Source organism: Ammodytes marinus, assembly GCF_949987685.1.
Source record: "Ammodytes marinus genome assembly, chromosome: 16".
In the NCBI taxonomy this organism is placed as follows: Eukaryota; Metazoa; Chordata; class Actinopteri; order Uranoscopiformes; family Ammodytidae; genus Ammodytes; species Ammodytes marinus.
This window is the reverse complement of record NC_137220.1, coordinates 1,092,970-1,117,998: the sequence shown is the minus strand read 5'-3', so window position 1 is coordinate 1,117,998 and position 25,029 is coordinate 1,092,970. Positions and strand designations below refer to the sequence as shown.

Below are 25,029 nucleotides of genomic sequence, written 5' to 3'. Positions count from 1 at the left end.
TATTATTTATTTATTTTATCTTAATAGAGATTTGAGTTAAGCCTTCAGTGATGGCACATCGATTTTAAACCTTCTGCTGTACGTCCACATTTTTTCTTAGCAGTAGAATCAACAACTGAAACATTTCTTGGGCTCTTCCTAGGATTTTTCTGAGCTCCTGCACCAGTGTCAGGGTGGGGGGGGGACTCCGGTTTGTGATCTCTGCCATACTGAGAAATACAGGGAGAGTTTTGTGGAGTTGATAGGCTTAATCAACTTTGTGACAACTCGTTTGGAAATAGCTTGAATGTAACCGACATTGATTCATACTAAAGGCATTACGCGCTATAGCTTTCGCTCAAGATGAACGATTAGCTTCCATTAGACACCAATTTGTTCCCTGTGTCGTCATAGATTTTATCCTTTATATATTCACAGAAATACATTTAAACACTCTACCGCTTCCGGGGAGTTTACATAGAAATACATACTCTACCTCTTCTGGGGAGTTTACATAGAAATACATACTCTACCTCTTCTGGGGAGTTTACATAGAAATACACACTCTACCTCTTCTGGGGAGTTTACATAGAAATACATACTCTACCTCTTCTGGGGAGTTTACATAGAAATACACACTCTACCTCTTCTGGGGAGTTTACATAGAAATACACACTCTACCTCTTCTGGGGAGTTTACATAGAAATACATACTCTACCTCTTCTGGGGAGTTTACATAGAAATACACACTCTACCTCTTCTGGGGAGTTTACATAGAAATACATACTCTACCTCTTCTGGGGAGTTTACATAGAAATACACACTCTACCTCTTCTGGGGAGTTTACATAGAAATACATACTCTACCTCTTCTGGGGAGTTTACATAGAAATACACACTCTACCTCTTCTGGGGAGTTTACATAGAAATACACACTCTACCTCTTCTGGGGAGTTTACATAGAAATACACACTCTACCTCTTCTGGGGAGTTTACATAGAAATACACACTCTACCTCTTCTGGGGAGTTTTACAATACATACTCTACCTCTTCTGGGGAGTTTACAATACATACTCTACCTCTTCTGGGGAGTTTACATAGAAATACATACTCTACCTCTTCTGGGGAGTTTACAATACATACTCTACCTCTTCTGGGGAGTTTACAATACATACTCTACCTCTTCTGGGGAGTTTACAATACACACTCTACCTCTTCTGGGCAGTTTACAAAGGCATACATACTCTACCTCTTCTGGGGAGTTTACAATACATACTCTACCGCTTCTGGGGAGTTGACATAGAAATATAATGATAAGATTGTTATGTAAAAGTAAAAAGGTAAACAATCATAGCATGCTCTCATCTTTATACAGGATTGAAAATATGTCGATAATATTTAAAAACTTAGAAAGTGTTTCTTCCTTTTGTTCAAATAATTCTCCCTTTAAATGTTAGTTTTTCCATCGTCATCATATTGTAACATACAGCAATGCACATTTTAATTCTGTGATACGTTATAAAATCATTGTGTTCTCCTTTGCTTTTGTTCATTTGCAGTACACTCTAAAAATAAAATAATTAAAATGAAAAATGTTTATGAAATTGTTTTGAACTTGGTAATTTTGGAAAGGCTTAATCTATAATATTGCTAGTGTGTCACTTTGTTAATAAAATAAAAAACTCTTTCTGTTTTGAACACTTTGAGACACATCCGGTTTCTGTCACTTTGAGTCGAGCTTGTTGTTTCCCAATCACTTTATTTAGAACATTTCATAAAGACTGTCAATAGCCTCTTGTTTAGTGTATTCTCTCCACTCACTGGGAATTTCTCCTCTGCCCTGGAACTTTAATTTATAGTGGTCTTCCAGTTCATCTTGAAATCGACACACAAACCATTTCCAGTATATCATTTTAGACGCATCAGGAGTGATATCCCATGTAGCATAATTTCCCCCAGCATTTTGATACTGTTTAAAACGGATAGTGCAGAAATCAATGGCCAGGTCCACTTTGCCTTTAGTGTGCCATTCTTGAATCTCAAATGGTCTATGGAAGGGGACTTTGTGTTTGTCAGGGCTGTGGTCTTTCAGAGTGTTGGTACAAACAGCTGCACAGAATGGACACGTTTCCCAGCAACAGTTACACAGCTGATCGATGAGGATTTGATCAGGCTGCAGTCTGAATTCTTTGATCTTATCCAATGGCATGCTGTTCATCTCTTGTAAAATGAACTTAAGGCCTTTCTCTATCTCTTCTTTAAGAAAGTCAAAATCGTTTATGCAACTGAAGTATTGACAACAAATGGTGAAGCTCAGCTCATCTTTGAGCAAACTGGAAAATTCCTTCACCCACGTGTCAATGTCTCCTCCCTGAGTTTTGACTTTCTCTGATGCAGTGAATGAAGCTTGACGCATAAGTTTGTTGATATCTTCAACATTTCTCTTGAGCATATTCTGTACTTCATCTCTTTGTTCTGTGAAGATGTATTTCTCAACTTCCTCCTTTATGAAACTCTCTGCTTGGTTTCTTGGCTGTTGGATGTAGGTGATAAAACCATCAAAGTCTTCTTTCTCTGCGAGTGACTTCAACACATGTTTCTCCAAGTTCAATCTGTTCCCATTGAATGCTGGGACATTGCACCTCATTTGTCCAGTGATATCAATGGCAGTCCTGTTACAGACAGCCTCAACAGCCGAGCTCTTCAGTTTGTCAGAGATCAGTTCTCCAAGCACGACAGCAGATGAACTTCCTTTGCAGAAGCTTCTGAATATGTTGTAATATTGATTTTTCTTGCTGTCTAATTGAGTAAGCGTATCGTTGTTCATTTTGAATTTCTTGTGCGTCTGTAAAAGCCAACTTCCTGCTCTGCCAAATACATACAGTATAAGATCAACTGTAAACTCCTTCTTCAGAGTGTATTTCCACTGTGACTCAAAGTCTGTCACTCTTGTTTGAACATGTTTGGCCACTTCTTGCAAGTAAGTTGGTCTGTATCCTCTTGTAGCAACAGGTTTGCTTTTGATTGCATCAAGGGACTGTTTTTCAACGTCACCAATGAGGGATTCAATCTGTTCTTGTTCTTCTTTCTTTAAACGGTTTACAAACACGAATGTATTAACTTTTGAAAGTCCTTCTGAAACTTTTTCTGAAAGTTTTTCAAGGTTTCGAGCGATAACATTTTTTTCATGGCTCTTTGTGTCCAATCCCTTCTCCTTATGTTGACTATGTTGGTCTTTTTTGCTGACATCTCTGTGCTTTGTAAAGAATACATAAGTGCTGTAATCTCCAACCTTGGATATGTTCATGAATGTGCTTCTCTTTTTCGATTCATTAATGAAAGACTCAAAACCAAGCTCATGAAGGATGGATGTTTGGTCTCGTTCCAAATTGATATCCTTAATGGGATCTATATCTGCAGTTAATTCATTAACCCAGCGACTCCAAACTGAGTCGAACTCCTTTTTAAGTTCCTCTTTATCTTTTGCTTTGTCTTTCAACTCATGAGCAAGATCTTTGCTCTTTTGTAGCAGCTTGTTCTCAAACTCTGTCATCTTATCCTCTATCTTTTTACAAGCATTCTTTTGCTGAATAACTTCATCCAGTTTTCTTTTGACTCCTTTCACTTGTTCATCGTGGAAGTCCTTGATTTTACTTTCAAATCGGCCTCGCCACTGGACCAAAATTTCTTTGTCTCTATCATCATCAAAGTAAGTTGTCATATCTTTTTCAATTTCTCCAAAGGTCCCGCTTATTTCTTTATGAAGTAAATTTAGCTCAACTGTGTCAAGTTCTCCATTTTCAATTTTTGTATACAGCTGGTTCTCAATGGTCAACATGGTGCTTCTTAGGGCCCAGGTCCAGTTCCCATACTGGACCTCAAGTTTTCTGTACACTGTAATTTCAAGTGTGTTTTTGAAACTGAACACAAAGTTTTCGTTTATCAGAGCGTTCCACAGGTCCTGAACTTTGCTTTTGAATTGTGAAAGTTTAATACCATCAGATGTCTGAGCTTTAGAGAGGATGATGGTCTTCAGCTCTTGGATGCTCTCACTGTAACCTGGATTTGGAGGAGCCATAGGTGGACTTCCCTCCCACAGTTGGGCAAAGTATTTCACATCCTTTTGCACATCAAATGCAATGACGTCACTGAAGCACTCAGCATCACAACCTTCCTCTTTTGCAGCAAGTTGGGCCATTTGGTCCAGTTTTTCTTGCAGGCGTCTCTTTCCATCCATGTTTTTCTCTGCAGCGGCAATATCTGAAACATTCTGGTGAACAAACAAACAACTGGGAGAAAGTTTAACTTTCTTCATCCTCATGAAAGCCTGAACAACAATCTGCAGAATATCTTGCATCTCAGCTGGATTCTCTCCAAAGATGTTGATCAATGTCATGTTTCCCAGACCAACAACAAATGTTGCCAGCTCATTGTCGTGGTGAAGAGTGGTGTTACCTTCCAGCTCAAGAGCTCGCAGTCCTTCTGTGTCCACCACCAGAATGTAGTCAAACTTTAAGTCTTCCCTGATCTCCTCAGACACTTTGACCAGCTGCATGAAGGCACCCTTGGTGCACCTGCCAGCACTCACTGCAAACTTTAAACCAAACATGGCATTCAGCATTGTTGATTTCCCACTGCTTTGTACGCCTAAAATTGACAAAACAAAAACTCTCACTTCACCCAGTTTCTTGATGACTTCATCTAAAACACCAGAGATCCATGTTGAAGGCACATGACCTGCATCTCCATCCATCAGCTCCATTGGGTGTCCCGATATCATCAGTTCTGCAGCCATCTCAGGGTATTTAGACCAGCAAGTCTTTACCGGTTTAGTTGGTTTCTGCAGAGATGCATGAGCCTCATAGATCTGTCCCATTTCTCTGAAGATGTGCTCCAAACCAATAGTGGCTGACTGTAGTTTTGTTGATATCTGATCAAGCTCAGTTTGCTTGCTCTTCAGTTCATCAGATTTATCATGCTTCTTCTTCAATACCAAAACCTCGGACCACTTTTCATCATAGCTTTGGAGAATTGAAGAGAGATTATCTGTGGAGAGGGCATCTATTAAGATCTGTGTCCATTTAAGGAAATATTCTCTTTCTGTTGATGGAAGTGATGAGAGACTTTTAATGAATAACTCAATCAGTTTACTACAAGAAGCAGTGCGTTGTTTTAGCCGTATTTCCATCTGTTCCTTTTCATTTGTACATTTCATCTTTTCAATGTCTCCTTTGAGGCGATGCAGATCTTTGTTTATTTTGCACCAATCATGCCAGAGTTGACCTTGACACGGAAGAAATGTATCTTTGATCTTTGAAACATCCATCCCCCAGAGCAAATCTACTGTTTTCATTGCAGCAGATTTCCCTTTTTGACAGACAGCATCATTTTCATCCACTCTGATTCCAGATACCTCAGCCATGGTTTCAAGCTGGAAGGATGTGTGTGGTCCAGACAGAAGTTTTCCAATGATTCCTTTCAGTTCTTTAGAAACCTCTGACTGGCTTCTGTTTTTCAGACCCATTTTGTATTTTCCCTCTTTCATCTGATCGGCACCACAGTCATTATCAGCAATGAGAATAATGAGAGGCTTTGGAGACATGAAAAGGGCTGAGATAACTGTTGCACTGTCGCCACCTTTTTCCAGAGTTGGTACAAGAACAACATTGATTGAAGATTTTTCCGTCATTACTTCTCGCTGTTTTTCAATCAACAGAGCATCACCATGAAGATTACCGAAGGCAATGCAGTCAGTGAAGGCATCATTAGGTTTTCCAGAAGGGCAGTACCAGGCAATCTCTGCCATTCCATCTATTAAATGGCGGGACTTGGTGCTCCCTGGGCAGTTTCTGTGGAAGAAAGTGCTGTGACGGTCGTTGATCAAAGTGTTGATCAGCTGAGATTTAGACAGTGGTAATGAACCCAGGCGGAAGAATGACACCATGGGTGTCTCAGCTGTGCAGATGGGCATACTCTTCATGGTGACACTGCTTGGACCATCTTTGATTTGAGTTTGAGTCTTCCATGTTTTTATTATTTGTCTGAAGGCCCACAGAGGACAGTGAATATCCTGTGTGAATGGGTCGGGGACAAGCAGAGGTAAGGCGTACTGACATTGTGATAGCTTTGACATAATGTTCTGTTTAAGAAAGCTGTCTGAGCAATGAAACACTGCCATTTGAACATCCATTGGATGCACATGAGTCAGTTTGGATTGATCAGAGTCTACACTAGAGCTATAAAGAGCGTCAAAGTTATTGTCTTCAATCTCTGGGCCAGGGTTTGACTGGCTCACATCAGAACTGACTTGTCTTACAGGAATATATCTGGCTCTATAGTCTAACATCATCAACCTCTGAAGGAAAGTGTGAGCTATGTCTTTCTCAGAAGTGGCATGGTCCTTCACAGTTGGACCTATTTTAAGAAAATCTTCTGGCGAGAACTTCTGCCGATGTTTGTCCTGAAGGTGAAGTCTGGCGAACAGTGTTTCAGTTTCTTTTTCCTTTTTCTGTTGGATTTCTGCAGACATCTTCATAGACTCCTTTAAATAGGAAAATAACTGTAAAAGTAATATTACGCCATACAATGGATATAAATAAATATAAAAAAAAAAAAATCTCTTTCTCTTTGTCGATTACATTTTAGTTTCTTACCTCATCCTTGTTTTCACTCATATCTATATGCAAGGCCCCTGCAGCAGAAAAATGTATTGCGTCACAGGAGGTCCAGAGCAATGTTCGATCAAATTTATATATTTTTCTTTCTTTTATCGTAACATCAGAAATTTCATATCACAGTTTCTTCTATTTGACTGTTTCGTATTATTGTACAATTAAATAATTCAGCAAGTTGTTACCTTTTTTATTGGTGGCAGGTGGTACAGACATCATTTCAGACTCTCTTGTTGGTGGGCTGTCCTCATTCTGCTCCGGGTGTTCTACATCAACAGGATCATTCATTCACTGGATCGTGCTAATCATTTAATTCAAGATTTAGTAAAGCAACATTAAGATCTACAACACACAGTGGTAAAGCATTTCAGGACAACCCAAAAGCAAGCAAGAAAAAACAATGAGAACAAACTAAATGAAAGCATGTTTGTAGTTTGGTGAGCCTGATGAGGTAAAGCTTCAGAGTGGTATAAAACCTATAAAGAAGAACTAGCTCCACTCCTGCTCAAAACATTTAATTGGATTAAAAGAGAATGTAAACTTCCGCCATCATGGAATGAGGCAGTCATTACAGTACTCCCAAAGGAGGGTAAAGATGGGGAATATATAGTAGTAATTATAGGCCTATTTCAATTCTCATCGTAGATTATAAAATGTACACTGCGATTATCGCAAAAAGATTTGGGAATATTTCCCCAGAATTAATAGACATGGACCAAACAGGATTTGTAGAAAAAAAAACATGATAATGTTAGAAGAACTCTTGCTAGATAGAATAGAAATGGAAAATAAAACGGCAGTAGTACTAAGCCTCAACGCCGAAAAGGGTTTTGATCGGGTCAATTGGCAATTCCTGTATCAAACTTTGGATAGATTTGGCTTCACAAACAATTTGTAGATTTAATGAGAATACTTTATCAACAACCAACAGCAAGAATAAAAATGAATGGGTCATTATCTCCATCATTTATATTACAAAGAGGAACTAGACTAGGTTGTTGTCTCAGCCCCACATTATTCTCTTTTTATATTGAACCCAATTTGTCAACATGAATCAATACAAGGAATGTAAGGGCAACTCAAAATTATGTCTAAAATAATGGTGGGAAAATAATTAAATGTAGAAATTCCATCAGATGTATGGTACGATATGTGTGAAACTCAACATACTGCCACAAGTTCACAACAACTGAGGGTTTTCAACTGGAAACATTTGGTGCGTTTTTTTATTACATCTAAAATCAGCAGTTAAGCATCGTCAACACCCCAGACATGTTGGAGACAGTGTGGCTGCTTAGAAGCACACGACACACATATTTTTTTAGAGTTGTGAAAAACTGAAGTAATTTGGGAAGATGTGCATTTAGTCTTAACTGATGTGCTTGGATATAAGATTCCTTTGTCTTGCACTGTCTTGTACTTGGGTCAGATTTCACTGGTTATTCTACTGAGGGATTAATAATTGGTAAAAATACTCCTTACAGCAGCAAGGAAAACCATAACTAGAAGCTGGTATAAGCCTGAAATAAGGACAATGGAACAACTGACTCGTGTGTTTACTTAGAAAAACTATATGGAAACTGGCTCACAGTCTGTACTCATTTTAGTGTAAGGCAGCTACTTGAACTGTGCTTATTTTGACATATATGTATTTTGTCTACATCACAAACCACAGGCTCAGTTTTTTTTTCAATTGTTTGTTCGTTATTGAATTTGTTGTCCTATCTGTACTAAATTAACATTTGTATTCATGGCATTAATAGAAGGGTGTGTGTAAGGAGAGAGAAAAATTTGATAAAATTATACCGCATAACAGTGAAACATGGTAGGTATATTCCAATAAATATCATGAATAGACCTTTGGACCCCACTGCAGATGCTGCTGTACAAATAAATTATTGGTAAAAATGTTACCTTTTATATCGGTCAGAGAAGGTTGTGCTGATGTGCTTTCATCATTCTCCTTCGAGTGTTCAGTCTCACCACGTTCATTCACTGGATCACGCTAGGAAAGAGGAGATTTGATATAATCCTTTGTTATTCTTTTTTACCTTCATGTATCCCATTGAGACACATTTGTTCATACAACAAATATAACCATAGAGGAATTTTGCCTGGGAAAAAATGTCAGTGCATGGGTAGAGATGCTCTATGGCGATTCAAATGCATCCGTTTTTACCAACTCGGAAAGATCTCCCCCTTAAAGGGCTGGCCCGAATGCCATTTTTCAGGCTTCGAGTATTCATTGGTTTTTCCGAGCGAATAATCGGATATTCTTTCCAGAAAAACACACCATCAAACCAACATTAATAATGCCAATGTACTCACTGAAACCGAGTGTGTGAGCCGAGACAGCAAGCTGCGTAGTGTGTTGATGCTGTTGCAACTTATAATGTAATAAAGACTCATAATGTAATAACGGCTCATAACGGCTCATAATGTAATAATTTCAATGTAATAAAAGTTCATAATGTAATAATCGTCTCATAATGTAATGAAATCACGGACACGTAACGTAATAAGGGGTTTGCGCATAATGTAATACTGTAATAACTTATTACATTAAGAACCTTATTGATACCGCTCATAATGTTATAACAGCTCATAATGTAATACTAGCACATATAGTGAGAAAAGTGTTGCATTATCATAATGTTTACTTCTGCCATCCCTGCAGGAGTGGAAGGAAATGCTTTCACCTGTGTCTGTCTCTCAGCAAGATCACACATTTCTGCAAACATGCTGGAGCATTAGCCAACTTAGATGCCATATACTGAACCTCGCTCCCAATTAGTGGCAGGCCTCATAAAAAGGAAGAGAAGCCTTAATCTGTAACGCATCATCCTCCATGGGTCAAATCCATGGTATAAAGGCAACAACTGTATACTGACAACTAATGCACTTTTGGGCACAGGTTTGTTTTTGAGTTTGACTATGATTTGTACATAGGTTGCGCTACAGTAACCAACTGAAAAGCTGTCAGGAGAAAAGGTTGGATTAGGGAAGAAGGAGGGGGACTGTAGTTCATGTAGTTTAATGTTCTTTGCTACAATAACTAATAACTCCTGCGATGAAAACACATTTAAAATTGGACTTTTCAAAAAAGTAAGTGAACACTCTTTCCTTCCATACAACCTTATGAAGACCTTCCAATAAAAATTTAGCATTTTTTTTGTTGGTCTTTAATGCCAATTTAATAATTTAAACATTATTTTCCTACTACTTACGTGAAATACATGATACAAGCAGCATAACATGTTAATTCAAACTTTTTTTATTTTGGAACTTTTGAACAATAACAAAAAAGTCATCAAAAACTTGGAGATCTGAACATCAAATTAGTCTCACAATATCTACCAGTTATATACAGTATGTGAGTCTAGAACAGACATAGGGATGTCATAGAAAACATGAACCAGCTCAAAGGCTCTTTAAATGTAAACACAGCCTGTCAGGACACAAAAGTAAAAATATAAGTCCAAATAAATTTAACTAAACAATATGCCTATAAACATGATCATAAATTATAGTTGCCAACAACAATAAAGTCAAGGGGGCTCCATTTGTCAGTGGTCAGTGACTGTGCCAGTGATCACTCAAATCACTTTATTTCTTCCAATGAATGTCTTTAATATGGAACCATCCAAAGGATATATGTCGAATCACGATCCATGCTGTAAACCACCTGGCATTTTGGCTGAAGAGCTGCCTGATGTTGGATGCAAGGCCACTATTACGTCCAGCTGCTTTATATAACCTACAAATACCAATGCTACAGTCTTCATCCGTCACAATATTTAAACATTCCACCAAAGAATCGCGTATAAAAATTCTTGGTAGGAATGGCAGGGTTAGCTCTCTGAACAAGTTGGAAACTCTGTTGAAGGTGCCCAGCATTGTCATATCCATCAACAGGCAATACTGGATAATGGTTGACAGTACAATCAAAGGCAAATTAGGGCTAGCAATGAAGTCAGGGTCAGCAGGGAAGATATGTTTTGGCACTGTAGGACATGCAGAAGGAACAGTATCAGGGTCAGTGTAACGGACAGTGTGGAGGTCACCATGTAGGACATCATTGGGATCACCATAAGGAACATCACATGAGTCACCATGTAGGACATCACTGGAATCTCCAGGAGGGTAATTGGTGGGGTCAGAGTGATGGTCAGAGTCAGGGTTTGAATGGTGGTCAGAGTCAGGGACAGCATCAGAGCCAGTATTATAAAGAAGCACCCTCTGCTTCTCTGCTCTCTGAATTCTTCGAATGAATGGTCTGACTGGTCCATCAAGACTAACATAATGGTCCCCACAACCTTCAGCAAAATGGCCTAGAATCAGCAATGGCAGACTTTCATCGTAGTGACCATGTGGGGATACTATTGCTGTTGCATCAACTCCAAGCGTTGACACAATCATAAACTGTACATTGAATATGGTGGATGTTCTTTGTAGAGTCAAATGATCACCATATGTACCACTGTGCTGCATGCTTTGCACATAGTCATCCCATTGCCCTTCCACAAAATTAGAAAGATGTATTCCATTCATGGCATGTGGGTGAAGCATTAGGTCTGATACAATTTCTTGCCTTAAAGATGTTGCAGACCGAAAAATTCCAAGTGAGGCAAGTTGGTCAACCATGGCAGCAAACTGGCAGCTGCCATCTGAATTAGGGTCCAAACGAGTCCTGAAACCTAGTGATCCAAAGGATTCTAACCTCATTCCATGGGTGATGGGCTGTAACAACTGTATGCGTTGATGTTTTCTGGCCTTGTGCTCAGAACGCTGCTTCTCCCGCTCCCTTGTGACACTTGTCACATCACATACTGCAAACCATTTGATATGTAGATGGCCTGGGTTGCCTAGCATTCGGAACTTGACTTTGTATTTCGACAGATCTGCATTTCTTTTGACAACTATACCTGGTATCACAGCGTATCGTTTTGAAAATCTGGGACCTGTGCTGACCCTCACCAACACTTTGTCCTGTAAGTTGTAAACTGATGGTGGTGGATTTCCCCTTGATTTAATCATACGTTTCATGCAACGCTCCGTAGCCTTTAATGCCCTCCTTCGTATCTTCCTGCGGTTTTGCTCAAACTTACTCATGTTCTGTTCTAAGTCTTCAGGAACTGCATCAGAAACTGAGCCGGGGCTAGCATCACCTGTATTGCTGGATAAGTGAAGAGTCCTGATGTTATTCTTCCGCCCATAATACACTTCAAATGGAGACATCCAGTTGAGAACCTCTTTTTTGTCCAGATTCATAACTCTTGCATAATTTGGCATATGTGCTGCCCAGTTAACACCTCCTCGTTTGAAATTCACAAAGTCATACATGATTTTTCGACGTAGCACCTGGTGTGTTCTCTCAACTTTACCTTGGCTCTGGGGGTGGTATGGAGAGCTCTGAATGACTTTGACCTGATATGATTCCATCAGCTTCTGGACTGCACCTTTGAATTCTTTGCCCTGATCATGCTGCAAAATGTTGGGTGGGCCATGTTCAGTGTAGATTTCAATGAGATGTTTAGCAATCTCTTTGCTCTCTTTGCTCTTCAGAGGGCGTAGCCATATGTATCTGCTACACACATCAAGGATGGTTAGAATGTACCTATATCTAACGTTTCTATGCTTGACAGCCCATCTCCCCATGTCGAGAAGGTCGATTTGATGACGCTCTTGAACTGTTTTAGCCCTGATTGGCTTGGGAATGGCCTTGTTTTGAAAAGTAGCTCTGCGAAGTTGATAGCGCCTGGACCTGTCCAATACCTTTTGCACATTTTGTGTACTGATACCGGAATACTTATCCTTTAGGTATACGTTAAGTTTTCTGGCACCACAACCCTTGGTCTCTTCAAGCCCTGTCTTCACAATGCCTTTGAAGCTTGTCTTTTTTGCCACCAATTTCCCATCGTATATCAACGTCTTGCCGTCTTCCAATAGCCCAAACAAGTGCTTATTCCTCCAGAGACGAACAAGGGCAGCGCGTTGGACCCTTGTCCTTTCTTTAACAGGAATGCCAAATTCTCCTCTCAGTGCTTTAACAATGACATCATATGTCTCATCATCCATTTCTCGACTTCCATGGCCTTGAATGTCACTAACCAAAAGGGCCAGTGTGAATAGGACCAAGATTGTCATGCCCAGTTTCATTGTTCCTTTTCTGTGAATAAAACAAAATTCAGTGAATCAGTAGACATTGAGGTGGGGTATGTAGAAACTCTTTATATTCAGCATCACTAGATTAATGTAAATATTTATTTTTAACAAATCATTTATGTACATACATTTTAGGATGTTGTGTACCCCTACAAATAATTTGATAACAAAACGTCTTCTCAACCGCCAGTCCACATCATACTTTTATGGTCCAAGTGGGACTTGAATCGGCAACCTTTAAGTCCCCTAGCCAAGTCCCTACGGACTGAGCTATTGCCGCCCCAGCTAAAACATACAACACTATTATAACAAACATCTTAATACACAAGAAATAGCTGCTAGCTAAAACAAAAGAAATAGCTGCTAGCTAAAACAAAAGAAATAGCTGCTAGCTAAAACAAAAGAAATAGCTGCTAGCTAAAACACAAGAAATAGCTGCTAGCTAAAACACAAGAAATAGCTGCTAGCTAAAACACAAGAAATAGCTGCTAGCTTAAACATACACATTATCCTACAAACGTCTTATTAATACACATAATTTAAACAGATAAGGTGTATGGCTTGGTTTAACAAATATATATATATTGAACTTTAAAGATCACAACTAGGGCTGCTTACCTGCAAAAGTCACAGTAGAAGTGAGCATGGCGTTCTCAGAATCCCAACTAGTGGCTCAACTGTTATTTCACATCAATAAAATGTGAGAGTGCAATTACTATTAAATAGTACTTGGTTTCACAAATTTAGTTTACTAATGCACTGAAGCCCATGCCTTTTGCTTTTACTTGCAGCTTTGTTTGAGAGGTTAAATTATTATTATTATCACTATATGTGCTATTATTACATTATGAGCTGTTATAACATTATGAGCGGTATCAATAAGGTTCTTAATGTAATAAGTTATTACAGTATTACATTATGCGCAAACCCCTTATTACGTTACGCGTCCGTGATTTCATTACATTATGAGACGATTATTACATTATGAACTTTTATTACATTGAAATTATTACATTATGAGCCGTTATGAGCCGTTATTACATTATGAGTCTTTATTACATTATAAGTTGCAACAGATGCTTTAATAACTTTCGAACGGTAGTAGAGTGGGAGTTCCTTACTTTTTCCCCGTGGAGGCGAACAACTGTTTTTCCGTTGCAAATCAGCTGTCCTCCGCGCCATCGTAAAGGCCTTTGCACCTGTACAGGAGCTTATCAATTCATCCAGAAACGTGCATCTTTTCGGCGATTTATAAATCCATACAAAGATCCAATATTAATAATAATAATAATAATGGATTGGATTTATATAGCGCTTTTAATTCTCTGTGACTCAAAGCGCTTACAGGGTTCCAGGTTCCATTCATTCACACACAGTCATACCGGTGGTGGTAAACTACCATAGTAGCCACAGCTGCCCTGGGGCAGACTGACGGAAGCGTGGCTGCCATTCAGCGCCTACGGCCCCTCCGACCACTACCTCAAACATACAGCAGTCATACTCATTCACACGAGGCAAGGTGGGTGAAGTGTCTTGCCCAAGGACACAACAACCATGACACTAGTGGCAGAGCGGGGATCGAACCGCCAACCCTTGGATCATTGGCCAACCCGCTTAACCACCTGAGCCACGGTTGCCCCCGTATTAATAGTCTTTTGTGTCCATATTATATCCATTATTGACTGCGTATTCCCATGATGCAAGCAAGTCACTGTTGATGATGGGCGATAGCAGCACTGCATTAGGAACGTAAACAAACAGCTGAGCTAAGCTAACGTTAGCATTACGCCAAGGCTACTTTTCCTTTCAAAATCGCGCTGATGTTGTGGTATAGAGTTAAGAGGAATACATACTCTATTCTTCCTCCATCTCTCTCTCCCTCTTGCGCTTGGTGCCGCTTTAGTTTGCCTCGCTCTGGTAACATCACGTAGCCTACAGCTGATAGGCTATCACCGGTTGCGGAGGACAGCGGCCATGACAGCGGCCAACTAGGTCAAAGTTCAAATAATTTGATCATTTCATTTCATTTCATTTAACTTTTATTTATCCTCGAGAGACCAATTGAGGGGTGACCCTCATTTACAATGATGTCCAGTTCAAAGCAAATTCAAAGGAAAAACAACAATACATAAACAATATTCAATGCAAAAACATCAAATATTAAATGAACGTCTAATGTGTATTTTACAATTGTTGTATAACTTGTGTATATAATTATTATTTTCTGACTAAATATGTTGCAGTTTGAGGTACTTTTGCAAAAAAAAAAATAATAAAAAAATAAAAAAATAATAATAATAATAATATCCCGAATACTGAATTGAGCTCCGAATACTAATTTAACAAACGAATACTTGGATATTCGAATTATTCGGGCCAGCCCTACCCCCTTTTAGTGTACATCTTGTTGTCCAGCAGGGTTGCCCCCTGAGCCTATGGCCAGGGGCGCCGCCAGGGATTTTGGGCCCCATGAAAAGATATCACTCTGGGCCCCCAACCAGGCCACGCCAAGCACATGCAATGTTCTGTAACGGAACGTCCAGAACCCAACAGACCCATTGAAGCTTAAGATACCTAAACTACCTATAACTCTATTCATACAGGCGAGATACCTAAACTACCTATAACTCTATTCATACAGGCTTGCACCTATGTTGAAGTCCAATACTAAAGGCCTACAATACACTGACACTGAGCTGTTAAAATACAACACTGTGCAAATGTTCAACATTCTGCAGACAATTCTCTATACGATGCAAGGCTAATATTCTGGAAAACAAATCTGCTACAGGCCATCTCTTATGGTGAAAATCACATTTTATTTTTTCAATTCTCAAATGAAAAAAATGTCAACATCAATTGTGGTGTCAATGTACGTAACTATAAATATAACTAGACCTTTAATTCATCTATCTATCTTTCTTTCTTTCCTCTCTTTTCGCTTTTGATATACTGACTTTTGTCGTTGAGACATGATTCAATCATCCCATGTTAATCACTCTCCATAGTGGCATGGGATGCGGATAGGGTTGCCACCTTGGATTTAGGAAAAAAAGGGACACTTGATGTTTGGGGCGGAGGGCTTGGCCATTATTAGGCTACCAGTTCAGTGTAATGACCTATAATAACTATAAACACCTACAGTGCTTTTTACAGTAGGATATATAAGGAGACTGAGGTGGGAACCCTGGACCTTGTAGGGGGGTCCGGGGGAATGCTCCCCTGGGAGGAAAAAATGCAACCTTTTAAAGTAAAATTCATCAATCTGGTGCACTTTGAGAAGAAAATTGCATGCAACCAGTCCCAGGGGCTCAGGGGGGCCCTATGCCAGAAATACTGATAATAACTTGTCGCATTGTCAAAGAGCTCAGTCATTCATGTCAATAACCGGGTCTAAAAAAAGGAATCACCAAAAATAAGGAAATAAATCATCATGGCCCCTCAACTAGTAGGTGAAAAATAGAAAAGCAAGTGCAAAACAAAAGCATTACGTATTAGCTCTGTCTTAGGGGCTTCATGAGGGGCCTTGAAGGCCCCCTCACACATGCAGTAATAAGCTTTCTATGTGTGAATTCTTTACTGTTCATAAAAAAGTAGCTATCCACCCTCTGGGCCCATTATCTCATAATCCGTCTATGAACCAAATGGTTTCCACAATATTTTTTTTTATTTTCGCGGGGAGCAAGCATTATTTATTTAAAAAAAAAAAAAAAAAAAAGTGGGGGCCCCCCACACTGGGTCTTGAACTTGAAACGGGCCCCGAGATCGTTGAGACCGCCCCTGCCCGCTTGTCGTGCCGCCTGACAACGGAACGCGCCTTCTCCCTGCCCGGCCCCCAGGGGCAGTTCTACAGGGGGGCAAGGGGGGGCAGTGGCCCCCAGCTGCCCCCCCTAACTTTTGCATTTTCAAAAATGTACTTGTAAGAACAAAGCGCCACTATGTCAACAAGCCACTCAAATAATTGAAACAAACAATACATTGAACAAAAGTAAATAATTTTTAATCTAATCTTATGCCCTGCCCCTCAAATACTCAGCCACGGCCCTGCATCATATGCGCATACACACAGTTTGTCACACACAGCGAGTCAGCGCGCAGAAATAAATGTGAGGGATGAAGAGGAGGTTTTCTATTCAGACAGAGGGGCAGAGGCAGGTAGTGATCAGCAGGCAGGTGAAAGGTAGGCAGAGGGACTGACTACAGTCCCAGCCTAAACTACTGCTCCCAACGGCATTGATTTTGAAGGAAGGCGCGCGAGAGACAGATCCAAACTAGAGGTTAATAATAACGTTAGGAACTCGTGAATGCTTCGGAAAAACTACAATAACGTTCACATGAACGAAGATTGTGCACTACTGTAGCCTACTGATCCAAATTCCACAACTCATTACTTGTGTTACAGTTTAGTACAATATGTATTCATTTATATTTGGTTGCTCCACCTTAAGTCAGCCCAGGCAGGACAGGATAGTTAAGTTTCGTTTTTCATTTCCGTGTTGGTTCGCTCAGCTGATGATAGACGTGAATAATCACTTCTTCTTTTTTTACAATCTAAACCAATTTTTTTAAGAATAGAGGAGAATAAATATTTGAAAGCAATACAGAATGCATGATATTACTGCATTGAATTCTATTCTATTTTTGTCACTGGGAACCTAAATGTTGTCATTTACTTTACATAAACTTGATGCAAACAAATTCACCAGAATGCAGGAAATGAAGTGATGAATGCTCAAAAATTTCTGGAAGGGGCACCGCCAGACCCCCCAATTAAAAAGTGTCCTAAACCAAGGTTTAATCATAACCTACACCCTTGAAATTCATTCATTATTTTGTTTAATTTTATCTATAGGTCTTTGTAAGGATACTTCCTAATTCTTATCACACTATTTTAAATTAAAGTCTTAGGTCGTGCTTAACAATTGCTCCTAACCAGTAGGCCTATTTCTGTGTTGGACATTACTGAACCTCTTCCCATTTACAGTGTGTTTAACAGGTCACTGTTTGTGACCAAACATAGGAAAATGCCACACAATATTTATATGAATGATTTTATCTGTATTGTATGTAAATTACTAGAAAATTTGAATAACTTTATAGTTTCACTCCAGTTAGACTGATGATTGAGATCTGATGGGAGTATCTCATATTAACACAGACACATACCAGAGACTCACTGTTAACAAAGTACTTATTGCAGCCCTATTTGCATAGCTTTTGAGCCCCATGCTGGTGTATTAGTGCAGGTGTTTGTTGTGAGGCAGGTAATGTAGTAATTATTCAGTAATAATAATCTTTAAAATGTTGTCTAACACCTATATTTCTCCTTCTCGTGACATCACAGAAAGAGAAATATAGGGTTAAAAAAAACTTACTTTGTAAATATTACTGTGATGTCTTTTACTGTGACATCACAGTAATATTTACAAAGTACGTTTTTTTAACCCTATATTTCTCTTTCTGTGATGTCACGAGAAGGAGAAATATAGGGTTAAAAAAACACTCTTTCTGCCTTTTCTCAGGCTAGGATGAACCGATTTCAATTTTTTTCGCACATTTATACTACATAGGATCTCAGAATTCAATACACCTTCATATTCAAACCGGTGAAGTAGGCCATTAAGTTCTAATATTTTTGGGCCCCTGCCAGTCACGGGCCCTTAGAATCGTCCTAACTTTTCACCCCATTACGGCGCCCCTGCCTATGGCTGTTTGCTCTATGCATAGAGCCCCTGGCTATCGGCATCTGAAACAACCCCACAATTACCGCTGTACACCTCAGTCGGATGGATCAACACATAGCCCTTTACGTTGATGATATCATTTAGTTTTTCTCACAGTCTGAAGAGCCTGTCCCGCCTCTATTGGACCTTATTTAAAAGTTTCGAGGGCTATCAGGTTATACCATAAACTAGCAGAAGTGAGATCGTGAGTTTCTCAGTGATCTCCCAGTTAAAGTTACTGCACATATAAAGTACCTAAGACTGCCACTGTTCCCAAGCAATCAAACCTGCTTTACAAGTTGAACTATAGTGCTATGACTGTTAAACTTAAAGATGATAGTATTCATTCATAATCATCCTGCACATAAAAATGCCTTAAAATGTGCATCCAGTTGACTGCATATTGCACATATTGTAAATATTGTTCATTACATTGCGCATCTCAATTTAATTGATCTACTTTTTATTTTCTATTATATATCTATTTTTATATAGCCTACCATTTTTTTATTTTGTACCCTTACTATTAACTATTTAGAATTTATTTAATTTAATTTATGTAATTACTGTTTATCTTTATCTTATTCTACTTTATTTTATTGTTATTATTGTTCCTATTGCACCTTGGGTCAGAGACAAACGCCATTTCGACCCTTATGTATGCCTGCATATTTAAAGAATTGACAATAAAGTTGACTTGCCCTTGACTTGAAAGGTTCACACACTTTCGAGCAGCACTGTACATACAATACTTAAAATTTTGTGCGAAGTACAGGAAAACTAAAAACAAGAACTTGTTTCCAATGATCAAGAAAATTAACTCTTTAGAGCACTAGTCAGTTGAAGTCTAAACAAAAAATTAAAACAGATTAAATCTTCTGTGAAATGTCCAGATATGAGAGGTGAAATGTGACCTGATGTACTTTATTAACTTAGCATGGCCATATCTGTATGGTGATGGCTAATAGAGTTGAAAGATCTTACCTCTTTGGTTTCATGTGAACCCTCCTCAGACGCATTTACTGCAGAGAAACATAAGAAAAATCAAACATTAAATTAACATTTTCTTTACTGAGGCATTAATGTTCTTATTTGGGGATAGCATTTCTTCTTATTTTTTTACCTTTCTCATTTGTCAGAGTTGGACTTGCAGACATGACTTTAGACTTGTCTGCATCTCTCGTGTTGTCATGGTCCTCCTCCTCCTCCATATTTTCTTAAATTTACCGTCACAGGAGAAAGACATTCATCATCATCATCATCTTTTATTTTTAGACTCAAGGTCCATTTAAAAAACATACAATACAAGAAATAGACAACACACACATACAAATAAGAATAAAAACATACCGACCAATTATAAAAGGCACTTATACTAATGTCTCCAAAGGTATGACTGGTACCGTACTGCACTATGACTTGGGTTAGACAGCAGCATAATGATTTCATTCTTTGAGTCACTCAAGCGACAGATACATCGGTACATGAGGTTCCTCAATAAAGCTTGTAAGGTGTTAACTCCTGCATTCACAAATAGCTCACTTGCACTGCTCCACCTTGGTCTTTTATGTAAGATCCTAAAACAATCGTTGTAAGCAACCTGTAGTCTGTGCATACTTGATCTTTTGAACTTACCCCATAAGGGGGCAGTGTACAGGGGAGTGCAATATGCACTCCCCTGTACACTTTAACAGCTGTCTATAAATCACTCATAGAATCTGTACTCACATTCAACGTCACATCCTGGTTCACCCTCACCTCTGTCAAAAACAAATCAAAGCTTTCTCGGATTATCAATCAAGGAAGCAAAATAACAGGCAAAACTCAAATTCAATTATCAGTACTCCACAGCCAGGCAGTTAAAAGGAAAGCCAACCTCATTACACAGGATGCCACCCACCCCCTGCACAAGTCCTTCCAACTTCTGCCATCAGGCCGCCGGTATAGAGTACCCCTATCAAGGAAAAACATTTACAAAAACTCATTCATACCCATTGCCATAAACAGCATAAACAAACAATGAACAATGGACAAATGAACCCTGACGCACTGTCACTTTACACTTTGCACATATCCACAGCTTTTATCTTGTTATTTTTACAGTTTTTAATATTTATACTTGTTTTAAGATCTATACACACTGTGTGTGCTCTTAGAGATCAATTGTTGTATGAATGCCTATCATTACATCATCGTGTTTGTATGTCGAGCCACGTCATAGACGATTTTCTGTTACGACAGACAATAACGTTTTCTGAATCTGAATCTGAATCTGAATGCTCTAAAGAGACATATTTTTACATGATCAGAACACGTGAAATTTTCTTGCCAACATATTGGCTTGGGCATATAATGACCGACACTGTCTTAAAATGTCGTCATCGTCAGACATTTGATCTGTTATAAAGTGCCCGAGGTACTTGGCTTTATAGCAAACACAAAGCTCTTCCCCAGAAAGATAAAATTGGGGAAAGTGGAGGTCCTTATCTCCCTTCACCCTACATATTATCACACTGCTCTTATTTGAATTGTATTGCACATCATGTTTGACACCATATTCTGTACACTCATTTAACAGCTGCTGAAACCCAGCACTACTGGGAGAAACAATGGCCAAATCATCCGCATACATTAAATGGTTAATCACCGTGTTACCAATCATACAGCCCGTACTACAATCGTTCAGTTGGTCAGATAAATCGTTCATGTACAGGTTGAAGAGGGCTGGTGACAGTAGCCCCCCTTGTCGAACTCCATTACCAACACTGAAAGGACCAGAGACACTGCTACCCCATCTGACTTGCATACTCTGGTTAGCATACCAGTATGCAAGTATTCTTATAATGCTAGCAGGTACACCCCTTTGATTTAATTTTGTGAACAGCTTCTGGTGATTGACTCTATCAAAGGCCTTAGAGGCATCAATAACATCAATTAAAACACAGGAAGTTTGCCCTCTATACATTTCTACTATTTCTTTTAAACTATAAATACACAACTCAGTGCCACGCTTTGGTTTGAAACCAAACTGATTGTCTCTGGTATTAATATAATTACCCAATCGATCTAAAAGAATACTCTCCAGAACTTTGGAAATCACACTGGCCAGTGCGATTGGCCTAAAATTGTCCATGCTCCCAATCTTGCCTGCTTAGTTCTTAATGACGGGCACAAGAGTTACGGCCAACATAGAGTCGGGCAACAGCCCATGTGTCATAAAGCCAGTGAAACATATGGCAAGTAGAGCGGCCACTTAAGGTGCTCTGCAGTGATCTGATCTGAGCCACTTGCTTTATTGACAGATAATTTTGTGATAGCTTCAAATACCTCATGTGTTGTGATTCCTACTGCATCCCTATTGGAAATATTGCCAACTGTATAAGGATCACTTTTTACACAATTAAATAAAGCAGAGTAATTCTGCTTCCACAAATCAGCAATTTTATCAGCTCCAGAGACTCCCTCTACTGTGCTAGGCAGCAATGTATTGCTCCTGTTAAGAGTTCTCACCTCCTTCCAAAATTCAACAACATTCTTACTTAGAATCTTGTCAGCCATATAGAGTCTGCTCTCATAAAAAAACATTAAGACAAATACAATACAAATTTGATTTATTTGATTGTCGAGCCTAAGCATTCCTGAGGGAAAGTCCAATCGGTGTCAGCCAATGTAAAAATAGAAATACTGATTGATTGTGTGTATTTTTGTGCGTTTTTAAATAAAGGAGGATGATGCACGAAAATGTGTACATGTAGAAATGTTCCAGTTTTAATTTACAAGGCAGTGCATGAGACAGTGACAGTGAAGAAGGGAATAAGTAAAACAATTGTATTGAGTTTGCAGGATCATTATAAACATGTGTGTGGACAAGCAAACATAATATAAGCTCTTTCACACAGTTTTACCCGTATGTCAAACCAGATCTGAAAAGAGTGAATGGAGAATGTAAATAGAAACTTACCTTTTTTTGTTTGTTTTCTTATTGCCTGGTCTGTGTAGATGTTGCAGCCTTTCTGGTTATCGATCACTTACAGTCAGAGCTTTATAACATGACGCAGCATGTCTATCTCAAACCCCTCCCACTGAGTTTAAAATGACTGTTGCATAACGCATACCAATAAATATGTTCTGCTAAATCCTCCTCCTAAAAAAAAACTTCCTCCTAAAAAAATAAATAAAATACTTCCTCCTCAAACAAAAATAAAATACTGTGTGTGTGTTTTCAGCCCAACTATTGGTCGAAAGAAGGACAAGGCAAACTTCTTTGGCAAACCGACGGCCGACTGCGGAGACATTCCAGACAGCGGGAAAAAATATGAAATCCAAGACTGCCTCAATGTTCCCCCCTGCCCCTAACAACCCTCTCTCTCTTTCCCCCCTGCCCCTAACAACCCTCACTCTCTACCCCCTCCCCCTAACAACCCTCTCACTCTCTACCCCCTGCCCCTAACAACCCTCTCTCTCTTTCCCCCCTGCCCCTAACAACCCTCACTCTCTACCCCCTGCCCCTAACAACCCTCACTCTCTACCCCCTGCCCCTAACAACCCACTCACTCTCTACCCCCTGCCCCTAACAACCCTCACTCTTTACCCCCTGCCCCTAACAACCCTCTCTCACTCTCTACCCCCTGCCCCTAACAACCCACTCACTCTCTACCCCCTGCCCCTAACAACCCACTCACTCTCTACCCCCTGCCCCTAACAACCCACTCACTCTCTACCCCCTGCCCCTAACAACCCACTCACTCTCTACCCCCTGCCCCTAACAACCCACTCACTCTCTACCCCCTGCCCCTAACAACCCACTCACTCTTTACCCCCTGCCCCTAACAACCCACTCACTCTTTACCCCCTGCCCCTAACAACCCACTCACTCTTTACCCCCTGCCCCTAACAACCCACTCACTCTTTATCCCCTGCCCCTAACAACCCACTCACTCTTTATCCCCTGCCCCTAACAACCCACTCACTCTTTACCCCCTGCCCCTAACAACCCACTCACTCTTTACCCCCTGCCCCTAACAACCCACTCACTCTTTACCCCCTGCCCCTAACAACCCACTCACTCTTTACCCCCTGCCCCTAACAACCCACTCACTCTTTACCCCCTGCCCCTAACAACCCACTCACTCTCTACCCCCTGTCCCTAACAACACACTCACTCAGGAGTTTGACAACACATACATTTATTACCAATTAGTTCATTACAGGGTCTTTGAAAAAATTGTATCTGTCAATGATAAGAACTTGTCTGGCCAAGAGGGAAAAAGTTGCCTTGCCAGTTTGAATGTGAAAGTAAAGTCAATGTTGATACGCCCCACAGACTCTTTGGGTTTCAGTGAAAGTGGAAAAGTACCAGGTCAGATTACAGAGAGATTACCAAAGAGTTGGTGAGGCGTATCAACATCAAGTTTACTTTCACATTTAAACTGGCAGAGCAACATTTTTCCCTCTTGGCCAGACCAGTTCTTATCACTGACAGATACTAGTTGTTCAAAGGCAGAAGTCCATATAAGAGTGTAACAGAGCGGAAAGTTACTGGCCAGCAGGGAGTTTCCTAATTGCCTCCTGACTCCGCCTAGAGTGTTTAGCTCCAAGACATTTCCCTACTGTCTAATAGTAAACACACAGACATTATAACTTTTATCACAGAAGTTTTATTACAGGACTGTTTGTATTTTAATTACAATGTGTTTGAGAACATGTTGCTGTAAATAAACTAATCGGTAATAAATTGATGTGTTGTCAAACTCCTCAGTGAGTTGCTGTGTTCAAAAAGCCCTACCAATGTCTGACTCATACTAAAAGCCCTACTAACGTCCTACTCATACTAAAGCCCTACTAATGTCCTACTCATACTAAAGCCCTACTAACGTCCTACTCATACTAAAAGCCCTACTAACGTCCTACTCAAACTAAAAGCCCTACTAACGTCCTACTCATACTAAAAGCCCTACTAACGTCCTACTCAAACTAAAAGCCCTACTAACGTCCTACTCATACTAAAAGCCCTACTAACGTCCTACTCATACTAAAAGCCCTACTAACGTCCTACTCATACTAAAAGCCCTACTAACGTCCTACTCAAACTAAAAGCCCTACTAACGTCCTACTCATACTAAAAGCCCTACTAACGTCCTACTCAAACTAAAAGCCCTACTAACGTCCTACTCATACTAAAGCCCTACTAACGTCCTACTAACGTCCTTCTCATACTAAAGCCCTACTAACGTCCTACTCAAACTAAAAGCCCTACTAACGTCCTACTAAAATATAATTTTGACGTCAATTTGAGTATGTTGTGGTTGTGTATGAGAGTTTGAGTAGGCGAGAAATTCCCGGCTGAGTACTTTCTTCCGGAAAGATTTTGTGTATGGATCGACAGGTTACTTTTCCTACTCAACCGCCCCACAATGCATTGCGTCTTTTAAAACGATTCGGATGTTTGTTTTGTTTAAATTCTTTATTGCTTCTGTATACTTCTGTATAAA

The 25,029-nt window shown here is 39.7% G+C and overlaps 1 protein-coding gene across 2 annotated transcripts; it reads right to left on the bottom strand.

The window, feature by feature from the left end:
* Positions 1-1,106: 1,106 nt before the first annotated feature.
* Positions 1,107-22,540, bottom strand: LOC307262358 (interferon-induced very large GTPase 1-like). 2 transcript variants are annotated; one of them, XM_080043216.1, is made up of 8 exons: positions 22,500-22,540; positions 20,267-20,492; positions 19,662-19,754; positions 19,523-19,560; positions 8,565-8,655; positions 6,836-6,916; positions 6,633-6,670; positions 1,107-6,520 (listed from the first exon to the last, which is right to left on the bottom strand). In XM_080043216.1, exons 3-8 carry the CDS (start codon positions 19,747-19,749, stop codon positions 1,742-1,744), a joined length of 5,115 nt encoding a protein of 1,704 aa, XP_079899342.1. In that variant the 5' UTR covers positions 19,750-19,754; positions 20,267-20,492; positions 22,500-22,540; the 3' UTR covers positions 1,107-1,741. The 2 variants fall into 2 exon arrangements, with proteins under 2 accessions (XP_079899342.1, XP_079899343.1); XM_080043217.1 differs by lacking the exon at positions 22,500-22,540 and having other exon boundaries at positions 20,267-20,298; positions 20,415-20,483.
* Positions 22,541-25,029: the final 2,489 nt, after the last annotated feature.

Excerpts from the sequence above, each read along its gene's own strand:
- LOC307262358 (XM_080043216.1), bottom strand. The coding sequence starts at position 19,749 with ATGGAGGAGGAGGAGGACCATGACAACACGAGAGATGCAGACAAGTCT. Across the intron at positions 6,671-6,835 it reads ACCTGCCACCAATAAAAAAG|GGGCCTTGCATATAGATATG; the intron begins GTAACAACTTGC and ends TTTCTGCTGCAG. Across the intron at positions 6,521-6,632 it reads TGAGTGAAAACAAGGATGAG|GAGTCTATGAAGATGTCTGC; the intron begins GTAAGAAACTAA and ends TCCTATTTAAAG.